Genomic DNA, 20,012 nt, shown 5'->3' on the forward strand with positions numbered 1-20,012 from the left:
CAGGAAAAACAGTACAAATACCAGCCCTTTCCCCCACAGCGGGATGGACATTTTTCTGTTGTTGTGACACCTTGTAGATACAAGTGCTAATTATCTGTCCAAAATAAAAAGTCAAGGAGAGTTTGCTATAAACCTAAATTGATTCTGACAACCAACCCAAAGAGCCAGTCTACTGCAGAGACTGACTATCTGACAGAATGCCACAATCAAGTATAATAAAAACAGGACAGAACAATATTCATTTTTGTGGGAAATGAAAATAAACAGTGCCCCCCCCCCCCCAAAACAAAGTACAGACTCTTGTCTGCGAAATATTTCACACGTCAACAGCACAATGACAAAGTTCCTCTTTTACATCCCTACATTTAAGGAAGTTTTATTTCAGTGAAAGAGAGACATCGCATAATCAATGACTTCTCAACATTAGCCCCAATCGGAAATTTGACTCCATGGAAGCATGACCAAAAAAACAAAAGGCAATTACATTTTTGGCAAACATTCTAAAACAACTTAGTAAATAAAATTTCCCTCATTGAAATAATTTCATAGAAGCCATTCATCCAAATCTGTATCCATGTTGAAAAAGAAATGCTCCAACTCAGATCTTTCATTGCTGTGTGGAGCTCCAACTGAGAATCAAACGCACTGACATCATAATACAGAGAAGTCCTCTGGTGGATGATAACATTTTGCTTCCTTTCAAACCTTTTCAAAAAAAAAGAAAAAAAACAACCTGTTTGCCGCTGGATAAAGCTCAAGAGGTTGGGAGGGGGGGTAGTCCTTTGCAGGGTCTAGAGAAGAACCGAACAAGGACCTTCTTTCTTTCTTCAGGTAGGATCAGGTACTCTTACTCCAGCCAGGTCGATCCTGAGTGCTCCTGGCTGGTTTTAAACACTATAGCAGCTTTTTTTTGTTTGTTTTCTATATTTCTTCATTTCTTCTCCACATTTCTATTTTTCCTTTCATTCAACATAATACACATCCATACAACTACACACACAATTTCTAACACTCCTTCCAGACTTTACATCCCTTCCTCTCTCGATCACTGACATCTGCACACCACCCACCCACCCACGCGCACACACACACACACACACACAAACACACAGACCTGTTTCTAGGCAGTTGTAGTTCCTTTGTACAGCCAGTGGACTCCAAGGCCCAGCTTGACATTTCCGAATGTAAACACCTTAAGGCATCCATAATGCACTGTGAACATTAAATATTGTTTGGTGCTGGAAATACTGCCCCCTACTGACAGGGTGGGGGGAGGGGTTGGCTTATGCCAACCTTCAACACCGTTTCATCATTGCAATTAAATTCACAACCCATGCACACAAACTGTTGCTTCTCAATCAGCTCAAGTGATTTCTTCTTCCTGTCTCATTTCCTTCCTCTTCAGCTTCAAACTCAGCTTCGGCAGCAATTTATTGAAGTGTGGTTATCCACTGCCGTTTGAAGTGATGAGAGGAAATGAGGCAAGACAGGCATCTTTGTCAGATGAGATGACAGATGGATCTGCGTTCAAAATGGCTTCACAAAGTCAAAACACATAAGGCCTGTGGTATTTTTTTTTTGCATTGTTTAAAAAAAAATTAAACAATATATCATTTGCAGACTCTTACTTTGCACTACGAGTCACAAAATAAATAGATCTCCCTCTTTTTTGTTTTACTTAAATACATGTTAATATTTTATCTGATGCTCAAAAATACTTTTTTCTGAAGGGAAAGTCCTTCAAAAGTTAGAGACAAACCCGCTCACACATGCAGACGGCCCCTTCCACTGGTCCAGTGGTGTCAAATCCACAGGAGAAGAAGAAGAAAAAAAATACTGCAAAAGCAAAGGATTGATGGGCAAAGTCGAAAAGCAGGATTGCAGGCACCAATGAAGCCTGTGGAATCAAAGGTCAAAAAGAAAAGGAGGAATGAAGCAAGAAAACAGGAGAAGGAAAAATGGTAAGGAAAGTGGGGGAAGGAGCTGTTGCGGAGGCAGCAACTGAAGGGGTCTCAATAGCTAAGAGACAGCTGGACAGATGCTCTTGGTTTGACCCTCCATTCTCAATACTGATGAGTGAAGATGTTCTCTACTGTGCTCTCAGCACCAGGCCTGGGCTCTGCGCTGGTCAAAATCAGCTATGAGCCGCTTGATGTGGGCCAGCTTGTTGTGCAGGTACTCGCAGCGCAGTTTCTCTTTGTGGTAGTTGGGGCTGTGCTATTTTTTTTTTTAAAAAAAGGAAAAAAAGAAAAGAAAATGTCAGTTCACCAGCAGCACTCTGTTTGAATTTTTAAAGTGCAGAACAAATTACACATTTTGTTCATCCTTAAAGTAAAAGAAGTCAACCTGCTAATGCTCTGTTATTTCCTGACCAATCGTGGCATGCGCTCTTCCTTACAGAGCACTTCAGATTATGAGACTTTTAGGGCGTCCTTCAAGAAACACTAAAAAGGTTGAAAATTGTGATTAAAATGTTTAACTTTACTGTGGATGTTTGTCCGCTTTGCTTCACTGACCACAACTCTAGTTTATCCAGATTTTACTCTGCATACTTCAGGCACTTTTGTTATGAATTGGCAGATAGAGTTCGCTTCTGAAAGCTCTCCTTTGACACCCTGTTCATGAACAAACACAGCAAAAAGGAAACAGTGCACTACCGTTGCCTGCACTAGCTAAACATGCCTGACATTCCCATACAAATCCATGAGGAGGTGCTTTGTCTTCCTGCTCAGAAGTTACGTTTTCTCAGCATGCCGTCATGACTTCAGCACTTTCTCACAGCTGCCATTCCTTACTGGTATTTGTGACCAATCATATTTAGCCTGCTTTAATATGTTTTATAGCCATATTGAGTTGATTGGTATGCAAAAGAGGAGTCAAAGAAATAACCAGGCTCTAAACTCTAATAAGTTCACAGTTCCGAATGGTCTTAGGACAGAAAGAGCTTCTGCATATGTCCAATTATGTAATCGTTTTTATGCACATGGAATATAAAGTAACAATACTGCACTAATATTTGAACGATTTAATGTTTAATGTTAATGCACCTTTTCACATCAGTTAAAACATTGTGCCATTTACACAGGTGTGCACATACCACCCTGCCACCAGTACATGTATGCGTAGTGTGTCTAATTCAGATCTTAAGAATTAGCGTGATTATGGAGTGTGAGAACATTTTGGCCAAACTTAATGCAACAAACATTCAAAAAGGTAAAGACTTGGTTATAGGATTCGCATTGTTATTAGGTTATATCAGGGGAAAAGGCAGAAACGCACACAAAGACTTAAAATGATGACAGCCTGTGTAACTTACTTGTTTGATCTTTTTGTACTCTTTCACGACTTCTTCTTGCACCTTCTGTAAAGATGATTAAAGTCATTAGTTGTTCCCAATGGACGTCATGTATAAACATTACAAACAACACGTGTTCTTTCACTTTTTGTAGACAAATGAAATACTGACCCACCTACAATTACTTTAAGGAAATAAAAAAACAAAAGCTCTGATAGCTGGGGACAAAAGCAAGACCCTGAACCGAAGCACAGAATGAAACTATTAGCACTCTAAACAAATGTCTGTCGCCTGCTGGTTGCAGATGTCTCTGGATTGAGGAGCAGCTGTGAACTTTGACAACACTATTACTTTTTGTTGATTACGAATAAGCCGTCCATCATTACTGCCTCCTGTTTGTTTGACAGCAGTAGACAAAGAGCCAGTTGCGAATGGTTAAAAGCCAAAGACTTCATTATATTCTGTCACAGCCAACAGGACCACAAATGTATAATAATGTAGAAAATGACTAAAACACACATACAGAGAGAGAACAGCATGTGTCACGTTTCTATGATTGTGGTCTTTCTGCAGTCATCAGCATCATCAAAAATGTATCCAAGCAAAAAGTTTCAATATGACCTGATGCTCTTTGGTGCCAGGGGCCAACTTCCGACACTGGGCATCCAACTGGGTAAAGCGGCGGGTGATGTTCTCCACGCGTCCGTGCAACAGGCGGTACTCATCATATTCTGCATTGAAATCGTCCTTGTAGCTTTGCCGCTGGTCGAGGGACACCAATGCTGTGTACTTCCTGTAAACAAAGGAAAATTAGATCATTTTTAAAGTGGTGACAAAGTAAGTTTTAATTTGAAATTTCAATCCAGAAAGAGCTGTTACAGACAACACCAATACCAGCACTGGACTATGAACATGCTCTTTCCAAACTTTATTTATTCTGAATGCACCTTTGAAAAGGTCATGCCATTTATAGATATATGGGAAGTTCAACATCTGTTGCACTTCTCCATTTCAAATGTGCTACGGATAAGATATTCCCTGAACTCATTACCACTGATGTGGAAAGTACAAAACAGTCCTAGTACAGCAATGAACAAAGAATACTAGCATGCACACTGAAACACATCTGTGTTTACAGCAGCATTTCATGTGTCCTAATTCTTGTCTACTCTAATTCGCTTGTGTTTGTTCAAAACATCCTCTTTTGCAATTGTTTCACAATTTGTGCTGAGAAAAGAGGAAATTAAAAAAAAAAAAAGCTGAAACCTGAGAGGTAAAAAAAAGAAGAAAAAAAAAAGAGACTGTGTTGATAATGGACCCTTTTAGAATTATAACAGTTACTTACAGGATATAGTCAGGCGTCTCTATTTTGGATGAAAATTCAGTGGATTGGACTGGCCTCTCTTTGTCTGATGAGTCTGAGGAGAGACAGCAATATGCAAGAATCTAAGTACAGAATTTATAATGAACATTAAACATAAGCAACACTGCTGTGATGGAAATCTGTCTAACAAACTGTACTATGAACAGTCAAAATATAGTAAGTACTATCTTACAGGATTTTATTTTTAACCATCTTGTTCTGATGTAAAGAATATGAACAGGTCTCTTTTAGTTGATCCCTGATGTTTCAACAGTAATGTAAATGTTTGTTGCATGATGACATTAACCCACAGCACAAGGATTTTTCATTCAATATAATCAGGACAGAAAGGTACTGATGGCCAGACATGCACTGCTTTTATAGGAAAAGACAAACCCATTTTTCTCATAAAATCAGTGGTGCAGCTGCTGAAAAAGCAAAGGCTGCTGCAAAGAAATGGAAGCCTGTAATGTAAAGGTTGCTGTCCTGTTTTCTGAGTTAAAGTGACAACATAAATTTTCCAGAACTGCAGTTATCTGATTCAGCGGTCCATACAAGAGATTGAGAAACACACCTTGATCTTTGTGAGAACTTTTGCTGATAACTCTCCTGGTCTCTTCATCAGGGCTCTGCCTCTTCTTGGCTCTATGACTTTCTACGGCCTGCTCCGCAACACCATGAGAACTACTGCCATCTCTTTCCTTTCTCTTTCCTTTCTCCCTTTCTCGATCCTTGTCTTTGTGCTTCTTAGACTTCTTTTTAACCTTCTTACTGGTGATGCTGGACAAGGGAGGGCTAGAAATGACAGTGGAGGTAACTGTGAGTGAGGTGCAAGGCGGAGGGCTGGGGGATGGTCTGGGACCGGGGTTAGGATGCTGATAGCGATCCTGCAGGGATCTATTGGACGAAAAGGACTTGGGTGAAGGATCTCTGCAGGAGGAACTCTGGTCCACGGGCAGGTCCTGAGTGCCACAGCCCTCTGGGGTGCTTGGTGAGTTGGTGTTAGAAGCTGGGCTAGGCTGCTGGTGAGAGGGGGCAGGTGGGTGGGATGAGATGGGGAGATGAGTGGGAGGGCCTGAGGTGACATTGGAGGGTAGGGATGAGCGTTTAGAGCTGAGGCTGCCCTCGTCCTCAAGGCGATCCGAGGAGGAGGATGCGGCTGGCCCTCGATTACTGAGGTGGGAGATGCGGGCTTTCTTCGGTGCCAAAGGATCAATGAAATCAAAGTCTGGCTGACGCTTCTGCCAAACCCCCCCAACGAAACCAAACACAGAATTTAGTCTGAAAATCATATAACACGATGGGCTGAGCTTTAGAGAATTTTTGTTCAGGTACCTGAGGCGATGTGGGAACGCTGTCTTTGGGAGAACCACTGGATGAGGTTGTAGTTATCTCATTAGGAAGACCTAATTTGCTATTGAAGAAAAGACAGAGTGTTATCAGTGGGGAACAGTCTAAGTGGCAAGAAAGGGCAACTTAGAGGGTAGCCTTCAACCATCATTACACTAAGACCTGCTAAAAATATGGATTGGTTATATTCATGAGGCTTAATTTACATTTTTCCAATGCCACAACACAAGAAGGAGAAGAAATGGCTCTAAAACACAAATCTGTAGTGTAGCTAATGTCAAAATAAACTGTACCATAAGCTAGTCTAAACAGTGTCGATGTTTTCATAGAAGCTATAGCATGTACTGCAGGCTGATGCCACACATCAAGATAACAGAACAGTGTGTTTTCTTCACTCTCTCACAAGTTTCAGCATTTCATTCGTTCTTTTGGAAACTGTGCTCATGTGTGTAAACCCACTTCTGCTTAAAATGTAAACAGTGTTAGCCCAATTACACACCATAAAGAACAAATGCTTTATCATTACAGGCAAGCAGGAGACCATTTAGGAGCATAATTGAGGCTATATGTTGGCACTTGCCATGTGACCAAATGACTGATGCTTCTATTCAAGCATGAGGCTCTCTGCTCTGTATTTCAAATCTTATCATTCTGTACATTTCCTTTCAATATCTCTACTGCTTTTAATTTAATCAAAGGCAACTCAAAATTAATCAGAATAAAAAGCTGAACTGGCTGCTTGTGTACCGAGTCAGGATCCGGTCAATCTGAGACTTCTCATCTTCTGAGTAACCAGGCCAGTCTCGCTGGACGTCACGGTATATGTAGTCCTTCAGAGAATATGCATTGTCTTTGGGATTCAAGTTTGCCACCTAATTTGCATAGAAACACACAGAGTTTCAAAGTTAAGCTGTGGCAGCAGGAATACTGGTATAGATACTTCATACATCCTGTGCTGGCTAAACATCTGTGTATGTAAATACTGTTCAACGACTAACAGTCTCATTTCTCATGAATGAAGCATTAATAAAGTGAGCAGGATTTCATCAGGCAGATCGGCAAGCAACAATCTTGTTAGCCTTCATAAACAGACAAATCGGTTCAAACTCATGCATTTAAATCTCCTGTCGTGAAATACCTGCTGCAGGGTGGTCCCCAATGAGTTGCGATCCTTCTGGTTGATACCGTCACGCTGCAAACGTGCTAGCACTTCCAGCTTCTTGTAGGGCCTGAGTGCCAGCAGATGAATGATGCGGTCTCTGAACGGCCGCTGCGATACGGGGTTATTGGAAAGGCACTTACGAATAGTGTTGGCTGGGTTGATGGGTGTGGAGCGTTTACGCTCTGGGACCACTTCTGGGGCGGATAGTGCAGGCTTACGGATATGTACTTGCTTTCCTGCAAAACAGAAGGAAAATGGAAAGTTACGACTTCTCTTCTCTGCAGACTGGCTCATCACAGATGATTCTTTTACGCCGACAGATAAGAACTTCTGATTAACATCTCTTATTAAAAGTGGGTGTCAATTGTATCTACATTACACACATCCAATGATTATAATAGTGAGAGCTTAAAGAAATGGATCAGGGTTTCTACCACTGTATTACAATCCTGGCAATGTGCTGAGGAATGGACCTATGCCAGACCTACAGACTGGGGAGATAGATATATATATATATCTTTTTTTTTAAAGGTATATTAAAGGACCAGGAATAACTTATACCATAATGCTCTTTTACCTGTGTTCACTAATGGATTACAGTAGGCTAAATCCTCCACTGCTGTATGTGAATGAGGTTAACCAGGATTTGGTCACCTACACATGGGTTTAACTTTTCTGAGAGGAAATCATGTGAGAGTGTCAATGACATGTAGGAAGACCAAAGAAGCTGAGCTGCTCAAGTCAAACTTTATTTCAAACTGACATTAGGAACTGTAACTACAGGATATAAGAGACACAATGAGTGCTTTTGTTATGTCAGTGACATTCACGATTTCAGTTTTTGAAACCAGTGACAATATGGCCTGATGTTAATGCCATTTCCAGTGAAAGTGTATGTGGCAAGAAGACTGACCATACCAAACTACATAACTACACTAAGCAGCTTAGAGTACCCATTTTAAAGTGTTGACATTAAAGCCAGAGAAACCTTATTACTGAGCAATGTGCTTAATCATGGTGTCAACGCTTCCCTGTATACCTCTTCATGGTCATTATGAAATTCTAAAGCTCTTTAAAAGATTAAGGTTAGGGAAAGGAAGAGAAAGGAAAAACTCCTCCCCTCCCTCCTCGTCAAAGAAAAGGAAAAAGACTCACAAACAGTGACAGAGATCAGTGACAGATTCTAGCAGGCGTAATGCTTTTGCTAACACATTTTTCTTCTTCAGAAAGAGTTATTCTGTACAGACCATTGGTACATTCATTAAGAGTTACTGCTTTTAAATGCGACTGCAGAAGGCAAAGATTAGGGTAAGTTAGAGGCTGCCATCTGAAACAAAAAGCCTGTGAAAACAAGAATCTATAGCCCCCTGGCGCATCTGTAAATATGATACTTACTTCAAACCAGGTGCTACAAACTACTGACCCACCCCCTTTTCTGTACATCATCTCGTTTCCCAGTTTCTATATGTGACAGTACATGCAAATATATCCCCAGGGCTCAGAAAAAAAGGCTTTTAGACTACATCTACAGTAAATAGTATACATTTTTAAATGCTTACTTGTATGTGTGAAAATAATGACATTTATACCACAAACTGGGATTTGTAGCGATTTCTATAGTGAAATGGGACAGATATACTTTGCCCTCCTTTTCTTTTTTGGCAAGCAACAAAATTTCATCACAATTCAGATCAGGATAGAGATCAAAAAACTTAACATAAATACAGAACAGGGCAACAGCTCTTTACCGTGGGTTATAGTGAAGTTTAAAATACTTGATTACTGTAGAAGGTTAAGACAACAAAGTTGTCTTCTTAAATTTGCTGCCACCCAGGCGCGGTCTGTGAATGCAGTCTGGTTACATTGCTGAGTATCAACTCTCTGTGATCAGTCAAACTATCTTTTAACGTTGCACAAGCCAAAGTATTTGAATTTTACGCATTCTTTTTTTGTTGTCAGACAACTGAAAAGCAGGGAATACCTAATGTAAGCCTAGATTAGCTGCATGTACCAGAAGTCATTCTAAACATGCAGCAAGTTTAAGAGCAACAGCTATCTGTATATAAAACACTGTAACAACTATACATTCCTCATGTGTAAGGAAAACATGAAGACATAATTTGTTGAAAAGATAAATGTTAAACACAATAAAACAAATGTAAAGCGTGTACTGTGTGGCAAGCTATGCATTACTAAAACAGCATTAGCTTTATCTGCCACCATTTGTCATTATCAGACAGACTCCTAATCTGGAAAAAACTGAGACGGCAAAATAGCTTAGTCAGTCGCAATAATGGCTTTGAATAGAGTTAGGCTGTCAGCTTTCACCTATTCAGTCTCTCAAAAGAGGCAGAGTTTGAAAAGAGAGAAGAGGTGTTGTAAAGCCATGGTGACATGTGGGATCCACACCGCCCTTTGACTGCAGCAGTGGGAAATAAGCGAGATTGTAGGAAGGGTCTTACCTCTGTACTGACCACCAGGCTTGATGACTTTGGTCCCACGTTCTCGTGTGTCCTCCACAGCCTGGGTCATGCGCTCCCGGGTCACCTGGTAGGAGTCATTAGTGGCACACACTGTGACCTTGTCGTGTACTGTCGCCAACAATGCCAGGTGTGAGGCCCCTGAGCTGTTGACAAAGAGGGAGTATGGGGGAGAAATGTGATGCAAGAGAGGGATTACCTTCCAGCAATGTGTGGTAAGAAAGTAACAGTTGATTCAGCTGACCAGCGATTATCACTACCTTGACGCATACTGATGGATGCACTCGAAGCTTCCCTGAGGGTTGTCCTTGCCCACATTAGACAGGTAGAATTCAAAATTGTGGAAGGCGTCTGAAGAAGAGTCACTCTTGGGAATCTTAATGCGCTGTCAAATAATTCACATACATATAAAGTATAACACAAACAGTATAACAGTGTATTCAGCAGTAGAGCTATAGAGGATGATGTGAACAATTAAAGAGTTACGAGGAAACAGGACAACCCAAGTTCTTATCATCTAATGGAAGGTGAGTCATGCCATTATGGAGTACATACATCATACAAAAATATATATGAACCAATTATTAACTTGATATTTTATCGCGTTAAACATCAGAGGAGAAAACACATTTAAAAAAAAAAGAAAAAAGAAAAGAAATGATCTCGCTTTATAAACAACTCCATTTGAATCATTAAATTGGCCATTTTGTATTGAATTTATATTTTATTACAAGTACTAAAATGAGTTAATGCCTTAGCAGGAATTGTTAAGAGGTTTTACTGATTTTAGGATCAATGAATACAACTGGCAAGCTTATTTTCATCAGGTAATGCAACACTCACAACCTAAAATACATCCAGATTTTTTGTTTTCCTTTTTGGACTTACCCCTTGTAGTCCCTTGAACTGTATCGTTGGCCGCAGAGAAGGAACATTCTGAAAATAAGGGGAAAACACACACACACTTTAACCCCTGAAATAAAAAAAAATATATGTATACAGACTAGTAAAGCATTTAAAAAACAGAAAATAAAGGCCTAGAATCTACACTACACTTTACTCCCAGTCCTCCTATAACACATGCTTCTATCATAATGCAGACAAATGCTGAACGCTTAACCACTTGCTTTGCATGTTTGTTTAAAGGCTACATTTAAGAACATGCTGCTAGGACTATAGCTGACAGCCAGCTGATATCTGACGAGCACGTGCCTTCTTTGTCTGTGTGAGAGCAAGTAACTAGGTCATAATCAGTATTCATGATGCAAAAGAAAAAAAAATGAAGAGGCAGCACAGCAAAGATAATCCCTGTCAATCACGCAACTGGGAACTTGTTAACAGCGCTGTGTCTGATGCAGTGCTGCTGCTGATCTTTAGATTATTTCACCAATTAACCAACTGGTTGTTTGGTCAGTAAATTATCAGACAAATAGTGTGAAGCCTCACATTTCCAAAGCTCAAAGTGCTATATGGCACATCGGTCTCGCCAGAGCTATTTAAACAGTCACCCAATTATTGCAGTTTTCCTTGTATGGACAGCTGGCATGTTTTTTTCTGAAGCCATGGGTGATTTGCAGCATATAATGCTCAGTGAGCCACTTAAAGACAACCTTTACCTGAAGGCTATAAAGCCACTAGTCTGAGAGAGAGAGAGAAACTATATATATATATCGAAATTACCTGTGTCTTTAAGTGGTAGGTGAAATGATTTGTTTTGACACTAAAAACAAACCAGATATTTTTAATAGTAGATTTCTAAATCTCTTTTATTTACATTTGCGCCAGTGGCTACTTGAAATAAGACTGGCAGCCACAAATATGTGGTGGCTGCTCTTCAGTGGTATACAATAAGCTGGGAGAAGCACATGACTCCCAGTTTCTTCACCCGGCTTAAGTACACAGAAGAAGCAGTCAGCTAGACTTGTGAACTAGTCTGAGTGGGAGGTATGCGCATTTTATTAACAACAGATTCTCCACGTTGCTGAGTATAAACCAGTCTTTCTAAAGTGACTCAAGAAGTAGGTGACTGGATAAAATGTGCACTTTTTTTTTTTTTAAACATTGAAATAAATATGTCATGGTTGTAAAAGCTGTGCTACTCCAAGCCACACTCCCTCCTCCCCCCACTCGCACCGTTCTGATCACATTTCACATCACCACAGAAAGACAAAGATAGCCGGCTTCCAGAGTTCGATGACTGGGTTAGCTACAGCACACATTACCGAGAGGGAGAGAGAAACAAAAAGCAGGCAGTTTTTGGCTGCTCAGTCAGCAAGAGATTGCAGGCTGCTGTTCAGTGCAGAGAACAGACCAACATTACCACATCCAATAAGGTTGTAGCACGGGCTGTCACAAAAGAATTCCCTCAACTAAGTGATAACGCAGCCTGCCAGCTGTCACAAAACCGTGTGAATAATCATTTTGGATTTTGCTTTATATCCACATTTTATAAACACATATATTTGCAAGAGGAATTCTCACGGGGCTGACAATAAGCCAAAGCTTATCATACATGAATGTATACAATGTGTGGCTGGCAGACAGACAGGTAAGTGTATATGCAATAAAGAGAAGTCTCAGAAACCTCAGCACACTATAGCCTACTAGCAAGCTATAATGTATCATCCCTGAGTGGAGACCTAGACCTGGCCAGTGTGTTATGTAACAGCGTTGTTGTTGGCAGAGAAAAGTCAGGTAACCTGGCTTTAGGCCTCCTTATTCAAGACTGCAGAGGTTCTCCAGATTAGTTCACCTGCATTCACCTCAACAAGATTACACCATTCGTATGGTTCAAGATTAACAAGTTATATTTAATCGGCACAGGCATGCAGTGATCCAGAGCAAACAGTAGTTTCAAAAGCAGTACTTTGTGTTACAGCACACTGGCTTGAATTAGTTCAGAAAGAGTATGGAAATACATTACATTAATGCAAAAAAAGAAGACAAAAATGAGCTGTTCTTCTTGCTTTCCTTTCATTTTTTTTAAAGGTCTTGTATTAGACATATTTATAAATGCTGGCTCATTCTTCTCAGTGAAGCTTGACGCCAACTAGAAAAAGATATATATATATATATTTTTTTTAATGAATAATAAAAAAAAGAAGAAGACAGAAACTCAATAAATAAATATTTGTCCTATGAAAACCTTGGAGATGCTTCCTCAGTTGTATCTCTAGCTAGTGTTGGACTGCAACAGATTATAACAAAGTTAAATAGTTAAAAAAGGGCGAGCCTGACTAGGAGCTCCATATCCCTGCCAGTTTTTTGTTAGGTTTTGCCAGCTGGCTAAATCTAAACATATGGCAAGCTAACCAGTCATCGACATGCTTCAAACCGCACGAACCTGTGATCAAAGTTAGCAATAAATGAGTGATAATCTATGTTTCATTCCTGCTCTTAATATATAACGTCGTCGAAAAAACAAAAGTTCAGGTTACTTCACTGCGATTTAATATTTTAATGTTAAAACGCTATGCTCATGAAGCTTGTCTAGTGTATTCGTCGATATGAGATTACCACTTTCCTAATTTGGTAAGCAACATTAGTTTGGCAAGAAAAAAAATGGACTAGGTTGGTCAGCACAACATACTAACGTAGAGCTAGTGTTAGCTAATCAGCGTCCAGCTCAACCAACAGGTTTTTACGTTAAATCATATTTGTCAGCTCGTAAAACCTGGCTAGAACATAAGGCCAAGGCCTCATTTATCTTCTGCCGTTGATTACTTTCACGACACCCGACTAATGTGATCAAAAAACCCAGCTGAAACTCGCTCTGTCAACAGCTTAGCTAACTTTGTAGCTTTTAGCTATGCGTGGCAGTTGGGACTTCCTAGCTGATCCGAGCAGTGTCAGTTTGAGTCCTTATCCGTGAAATACACGGCGTTTTACTCACCGTACAGTTTTGGTAGGTCTCTATCGCCCTCAGTGCTGTCTCAGTTAACTTTACATGTAATACAGTGACTCTTTCTGCGCTTTGTTGGCCACAATTTAATCCGTATCTCCCATCCACGGAGAGCGCCGCCATCTTTACCAGCCCTCCACCATCGTCCCTCTGAAGGCTGGAGCATTTAGCAGTCCAAGCTCACTGTTCGCACTCTGACGGGGAGGGATTACACTTACTGCCCTCAGGACTCACACCTCTATATGTCTTCACTTGTCAGCTTGCTATTTTCTTCTTCAACTTTTACCACAGCGACTTTTAAGTACGTCATAAATATATATATATATATATATATATATATATATATTGTTTAAGACTTTTGGGATACATTAAGTATTTCTTCTATAACTTAGCAGCCTAATTCACAGAAGTATCTTGCTATGTGTTTAATGAAACGAGACTGCAGGAGTTATGTTTGGTCTCTTATTACTATAAGAGGAGAAATTACTAGTTAGTAGTTCCCCTTCTGTGTAAGCCAATAACCTCTTTCAGCTGCGCATTCTTCCTCTGCCTGCTGTGTTTTGCTGACATGGTGAAACTGATTCTAACCTGCCGAAACTGTGAAAGGTAGCTGCTGGAGCAACATACAGTCTACAACAAGTACCTTTCCTTTCAAATAAGTTTTTACCACTGTTATCCTGAATTTCAGTTACTTTTGGACCTCTCTGAACTATAAACATCCATACTGGCCTATAGCTTGATAGTATTTTATATGGTGCCTTTAATGATATGGCATATAAGATAACATCAGCACAATTGGCACAAGTTTTCACCCCCCTGTAAGCTGGACGACTATCTCCCAGTGTCAGTCCCCTGGAATGGTGATTATTGGCTTAGCCCCAGGCAGGGTGGGGAAAGGCTTGCGTGAATCAAGCAGATTATCATGGCTCTTTACCCCACCCTTTCCCTTGAGTAGTTACACACACTTGCATGCATGCCCACACACAAACACACACACACACACACACACACACACACACACACACACAAACGCACGCACAAACATATTTAGAACCTATACATCAACGCACTAACAAAGTAACTCTTTTCATTTCTCTAGAAAACATATGCACATATAAAGTTTATTTAAACGTGATTTCAACAGTGTGCTCATTAATACCACTGACTGTAAGCTACCTTTATCTGCTTGACAATAGTGAAACACAACCCTGGCTGGGAGGAAAGCTGTGCTTCATAAGCATTACATAACCTGTTCTGTGGCTTCTCTTGGATCAAATACATGCAAATATGAAGTGTGAGGTCGTTTCAACTCAAGTCCTGCTCTACTTTATCTGATGGGTTGCCTGGTGTGCAAACAATTAAACAAAGATAGGACTCCTTGATTTTAAAGCTTCTGTGTTTACAGAGGTGTCAAGTGTCGCCTGGTAGAAGCTTAGGAATACCTAAAAATTACACACCCTTTGTTTTCAGGTTAAACATTAAACACGTGATGCTTAAGTTTGTTACCTGGAGCACAAAAACAGTTTAAACTGAGCTGAGTGTTGATATTAATGAATGCATAATTTGACCAGTCAGGCTTCAGTTTTGATGCCAAACAGAGGTTTTAGTGTGTTGAGTCTGGAGCTTACAGTCAATAAGAGTGATGAAGATGCACTTATTCTACTTAGATCAGAGGGTTTACATTTAGAGGTATGATTCCTCAGCCTTTGAATACTCCTTCTTACATGTTCTTTTACTATATCAATAATGAAGAAAACTCCATCCAGTATGTTAACACACATTAAACTCCACAGGGTTTTCATATACGTCAATGTGAATGAGAAGTATCAGTTTCTGTCATGCTGTTGTGTCTGTGGTTATATTTTAAGAAGTAGTGCAATATTGTTAATGCTTGGAACTATTTATCGCACTTTCTATAAACACTGCCAATAGTGTGGACAATGTGTTTTCTTAAAAAAGCTGCATATAAAAGTATCAACAGCTCTTGTCGCAGAGAAGCAAATTGATCACATAAACTGCAAGCTCGAGTTCATTCTCCAGCTGCTGGTTAGTGTGATGCTCTCCGACATCATGTATAACTTGCCTCGGCCTGTTGGAATATCATTTCAACAAAATGAAGTATTTCTCCACCTGGAGACCTAAGCTGTTAAAGCTCTAATTTTTATGTGAAACATTTTGTTGCACCATCATCACCGGTGTTCTCCGACACTTTAACCTACTTCTTCAGTGAACTGTAGTTGACACTAATAGGCAGGCAGAGGTACAGTGCCTCACGGCAACATCCTCGACTGGATTTTATCCGGATGCTTCAAGATTTCTCCTTCAGCACAGACACGTGTAGGCGGGGTGAGCTGTAGGCTTCAAACTGCCTCTTGGTTTCACATTTCTGTGTATGTGGATACAATGTGGATACCAAATCACACATGTCAATTATTTAGTTGTATTATTTATTTATTTAGTTTTTATGCACACTTCCCAGGTTATCCCTGCAATAAAAATGTGCAGGAATGGTATACAGCAAGAGTAACCTCATACTTCACCATTAAGCCACTCACCAAAGTCATTTTAGAGATAACTGATCAAAGCCTGTTTTACAGTGAAATAAGGGAAGCCAAAGAAATTCAAGCCACTGATGACTCTTTAACATTTCAACAGGTAATTTTGCATTTGTGTAAAGCCCACCCAAGGAAGTATATGAGTTTGAACCCTATTCTATATAATAAGAATTTAGGGAATCCCCCTTGTCCTATTCATCCAGCACAACATATTTATCTGTCAGCAAAGTAAGATTTGATATTAAGATTAATATCTTCTCACATCACTGATTTCTGTGTCTCTTTTTTGCTTTAGGTTATGCTGCTCCTGGAAATATGCTCTCTTTGACCACCACTAAACCTGCTTTAACCTGCTTTGCATAGTGGAATGAAAAAGGGGCACTGATCATGGATCAGACTGACAGAATAAAGGTAAACTGAGCAACATACCCTTTATACTGTTGGTAACAAAGGTTTTCAAAGCAGGTGTTCAAAGCAAAATCTAGCAGGGAGTGGTTTCATAGGCTGATCTATAGTTCTGGTGACTGCTGATCTAATTAAAGCAATACAGATTCATAAAATCATGTCTTTTCCCCTTTTTACAGCCAAAGAAGAAATAGGTTTCCATTGTAACAGCCACAGTGATAGTGGCTTCAAAAAAGATAAAAAATACTCAAGATGTTTTTTTTCTCAGTACATTAATTTGACTACTTAGATGTAAGGCACAGTCAGTCTGTCTTAGTGAAACTAGCCCCAGATGTTGAGGAACTCTGCACATGGAAATCACTTTGTGTTCTGTGCATTTGTCGATATGTGAAAGCAGGGTGTTATGAGACAGAAAGTCCACTGAGTAATTCTGTTCCAATTTGAATACCAGTAATGAGTCAAAAACATGCAGGTAGCAAGCCGTGATGGCTTGTATCACAGGATTATTTGAAATCCACCTTCGACTTGACTCCACGTGGCGGTCTGGTCCCGAGGACAGATTCTGTTGGCAGTGAGAAGAAAACATCTGCTGCTGTTTAACCCTCCCATTAAAACACAGCGCACATGGAAAAGAAAGCAAAGTGAGAATGTGGGTGTATGTTTGTGCATGTGTGTGTGTGTGTGAATGAGAGAGAGCGAGAAAGGCCAAAGCACAGACAACACAAAACAACCACCATCAGGTCGTTTGAGTTTGCGTTTTACTCCAAGTCATAAATGAAAAAAAAAAAAAGGAAAAAGCTTATAGTGGAAAATATTCAGTACATCCTGAAACATTTTCAAAAACATTTACTCTCACAAAGCTCAAATTTAGACATGTGCAATCTGGACAGACAGCATCCTGTTGCGTCCATTTTCAGCCACCTGGTCTTTAAAAACCTTGAAACAGCAGCTCTTCTAGTTAATGATTGGCCACTGTGGGGAAAAGAGTGCACTTACTCTGTTGACTCTTATCGCTGCTGACCACAAAGCCAATGGAGCAGTATCTCCGAGGCTGACATTAATGGAGTGGACAGGACTTTCCTTTTAAAGAGACAGGTCAATTTCTTTTTGTCTGCTCTGGCAGAGATAGGAGGTGCAGAGGATCGTTCCCCCAAATGGATCTTTAATTCAGTGCAGATTGCGCAGTTTGCTCTGGTGTGATTGCAGGCTGCATTTATTGGCCTATAGAACAAACAGTTAAATGGAAATTGTGACGTTAACTGCAGTATGTGTCCCTCCGTTATCTTTTCTTTCCATCATCTGTTCTATCATAACAGCACAGTCAGATATAACAATAGAAACAGTCCTGTGTGTAGATTTATGGGTCTTTTTTTCATTAAAAAAAAAAAAAAATCAACATTTGTGTTCTTCTCTCTGCTTATCATTATAAGACTCACATTGCCTTCCCAAGGACACCAGCCTATGTACAGGCACTTGAGCAGACAGGTCAGAATCCCACCAGCTGTACTCTGGGGACAGCACGCAGGTCGGCCTGTGGTCAATCAGGTATCGGTTCAGGTAGCTCTCCTCTAGGCCCCTGGCTGTTATCCCATCAGCGTGGTCCTGAAGAATGAGCAAAGAACAAGCGCGAGCAAGTTTGTACATCTCAGATACCGCCCCGCCATAAAACTCAGAGGTGTAGTAAAAGTCTCCTTCATCCTCCTCCACGTAAGCTGATGAGCCTTCATCATCCTCATAAGGGAAAGCATTTCTTGGCATCCCATAGAGTTCTGGGTGCAGTGTAGCCACCAGGTCTCCAAGGATTTCCGCTCTAACAGGAGCAACAAACTCCTGGTCAACATCAGCACAGAAGATGTAGTCAGTCTCACTGTCAATTGATTCTCGGATGGCATCACCAAGAAGGGTCATTCGACGATGAGCCAGCCTTTCCCACCCGGGTAGCTCGGCAATAGGAACCACCTTCATCTCTCGTTCAGGCCCCAGCTTGACGGGGGGATACAGAGAGCGGGGATTATCTGTGAGGATGTAGTATGTGACTACTTGACCAGGAAGAAAGTAGGTTTCAGCCGAGTACAGGAAACGCCTGATGAACTGGGCATAAGTCCCCACCACAAAGGCCAACAGACCTATGCGCATTTCCCGTTGTGCAAATTTAGCCCTGCGCGACGCCGAGTGGTGGCTGTCACCCCACACCAAGGGAGCACCCCACGGTGTCTCTGCAGGAGTCTGCGATTCTGCTCCCTTGAACACCTCCATGTCTGTCACTTTTCTCCCCCTGTCCATTTCCAAGGGATGAAATATAGGGTGAGCTGGGTGTACTCTGACAGCAGCTCTGCTGCCATGAAGGTAGTCTGAGGAGGAAACACCAGACGCTTATTTGTGCAGTACAAACTGATCTTATATACTTCTACTTTGTAACTTCTACTATGCATAAAATATTTAGAGGAGATGAGTAATAATAATCTGTCCCAAGTGAAGCCAAAAGCAAAAAAAATAAATAAATATTTTTCTGTGGAAATTAATCAAAAGCGTGTGTTTTACTAAGCACACGACTCAGCTGAGGTTTTTTTTTACTGTATACTCTTCTAGGTGTATGCAGTGACACAAAGGGGTAGAGCAGAACACATTATTCTGTACACTTACATATGATAAGAGACAGGAGAAAACAGCACAGGACTAGTTGTATTCTGCTCACTCTGATTGGTCCTGCTTGAAAGGCAAACACACAGATGCAAAGAAAGACTGACATTACATGGGATTGCATGAGATAAAACTAACATTTTTCTGTATCACATGATAGGTTTAAAAAACACTGCAAATTTTTTTATGTCTGTTCTTTTTTCTGCTTGATTCATTGTGACTCTCTTCGTCTTAAAAGTAATCCAGTTTTAGCATACATAAATACAGCACAAATCAATGAGATATCAGGCGTAAACAACCAGATTTGACATCAGTCGAAGAGGTGGAGCAGTGGTCATAGAGATTGCACTAACCTGATGACGCCTTGCAGAAAGGGAACAGTGCCATACTGTGACCTGCTGGTGGTAAAACACGCAGAGCTTTTCCCGAGGGCACTATTTTTTTGCTCCTCTGTCTGTGTTTCTCTGTTGCTCACTCTGTCTCTTCCTGGAAATCTACTGTTTAACTCACTGTTTTTCCGCCAGGAATTTTTTTGGGGTCAGTTTTCCCACATCTTTCCTATGGTTTGTATTTTTCTCTCGCTGCGTTTACAATATTTTCCTCTCCCTTTTCTTCACATACCTTTCTTCATCTCCCCCCTCTCACATTCTTCTTCAGGCTTTTTGCAGTATTCACTTCTGGAGAAAAACCAAAGTAGCCAGATGTGAGGGGGAAAGAGGGAAATGGGAGGAGATGAGGGGAGGAGAGTAAGACATAACAGCGCAAGAAAACCATTAAAAGGTAGTGTTACACCCACACTTCTTTCCTTCTTCCTCTCTGTTTAGACAGTACAGGGTACTCAAAATAGAATGACAACTTCCT

The 20,012-nt window shown here is 40.6% G+C and overlaps 2 protein-coding genes across 3 annotated transcripts; both read right to left on the reverse strand.

Moving 5' to 3' along the window:
- Positions 1-815: 815 nt before the first annotated feature.
- On the reverse strand, positions 816-13,733 carry ell2 (elongation factor for RNA polymerase II 2). Its single transcript, XM_063474541.1, has 12 exons — positions 13,543-13,733; positions 10,539-10,586; positions 9,911-10,035; positions 9,633-9,796; positions 7,147-7,406; positions 6,756-6,880; positions 5,994-6,072; positions 5,233-5,899; positions 4,641-4,713; positions 3,917-4,088; positions 3,317-3,361; positions 816-2,217 (listed from the first exon to the last, which is right to left on the reverse strand). Exons 1-12 carry the CDS (start codon positions 13,672-13,674, stop codon positions 2,101-2,103), a joined length of 2,007 nt encoding a protein of 668 aa, XP_063330611.1. The 5' UTR covers positions 13,675-13,733; the 3' UTR covers positions 816-2,100.
- Positions 13,734-17,296: 3,563 nt separating this feature from the next.
- LOC134627202 (globoside alpha-1,3-N-acetylgalactosaminyltransferase 1-like) lies at positions 17,297-19,746 on the reverse strand. Of its 2 annotated transcripts, none has more exons than XM_063473146.1 (3): positions 19,505-19,746; positions 19,155-19,217; positions 17,297-18,862 (listed from the first exon to the last, which is right to left on the reverse strand). In XM_063473146.1, the coding sequence occupies exons 1-3, from the start codon at positions 19,536-19,538 to the stop codon at positions 17,904-17,906; spliced, it is 1,056 nt and encodes a 351-aa protein (XP_063329216.1). In that variant the 5' UTR covers positions 19,539-19,746; the 3' UTR covers positions 17,297-17,903. The 2 variants fall into 2 exon arrangements, with proteins under 2 accessions (XP_063329216.1, XP_063329215.1); XM_063473145.1 differs by having other exon boundaries at positions 19,155-19,220.
- Between the last annotated feature and the right edge of the window lie 266 nt (positions 19,747-20,012).

Source organism: Pelmatolapia mariae, linkage group LG5, assembly GCF_036321145.2.
Source record: "Pelmatolapia mariae isolate MD_Pm_ZW linkage group LG5, Pm_UMD_F_2, whole genome shotgun sequence".
Lineage (NCBI taxonomy): Eukaryota > Metazoa > Chordata > Actinopteri > Cichliformes > Cichlidae > Pelmatolapia > Pelmatolapia mariae.

Coding starts and splice junctions, on each gene's coding strand:
- LOC134627202 (XM_063473145.1), bottom strand. CDS start 19,538: ATGGCACTGTTCCCTTTCTGCAAGGCGTCATCAG. Junction 19,221..19,504: donor TTTCTGCAAGGCGTCATCAG/GTTAGTGCAATC, acceptor TTGCCTTTCAAG/CAGGACCAATCAGAGTGAGC. Junction 18,863..19,154: donor TCTCCTGTCTCTTATCATAT/GTAAGTGTACAG, acceptor TTTCCTCCTCAG/ACTACCTTCATGGCAGCAGA.
- ell2 (XM_063474541.1), bottom strand. CDS start 13,674: ATGGCGGCGCTCTCCGTGGATGGGAGATACGGATTAAATTGTGGCCAA. Junction 9,797..9,910: donor ATCCATCAGTATGCGTCAAG/GTAGTGATAATC, acceptor CTTTGTCAACAG/CTCAGGGGCCTCACACCTGG. Junction 4,714..5,232: donor AAGTTCTCACAAAGATCAAG/GTGTGTTTCTCA, acceptor GTCTCTCCTCAG/ACTCATCAGACAAAGAGAGG.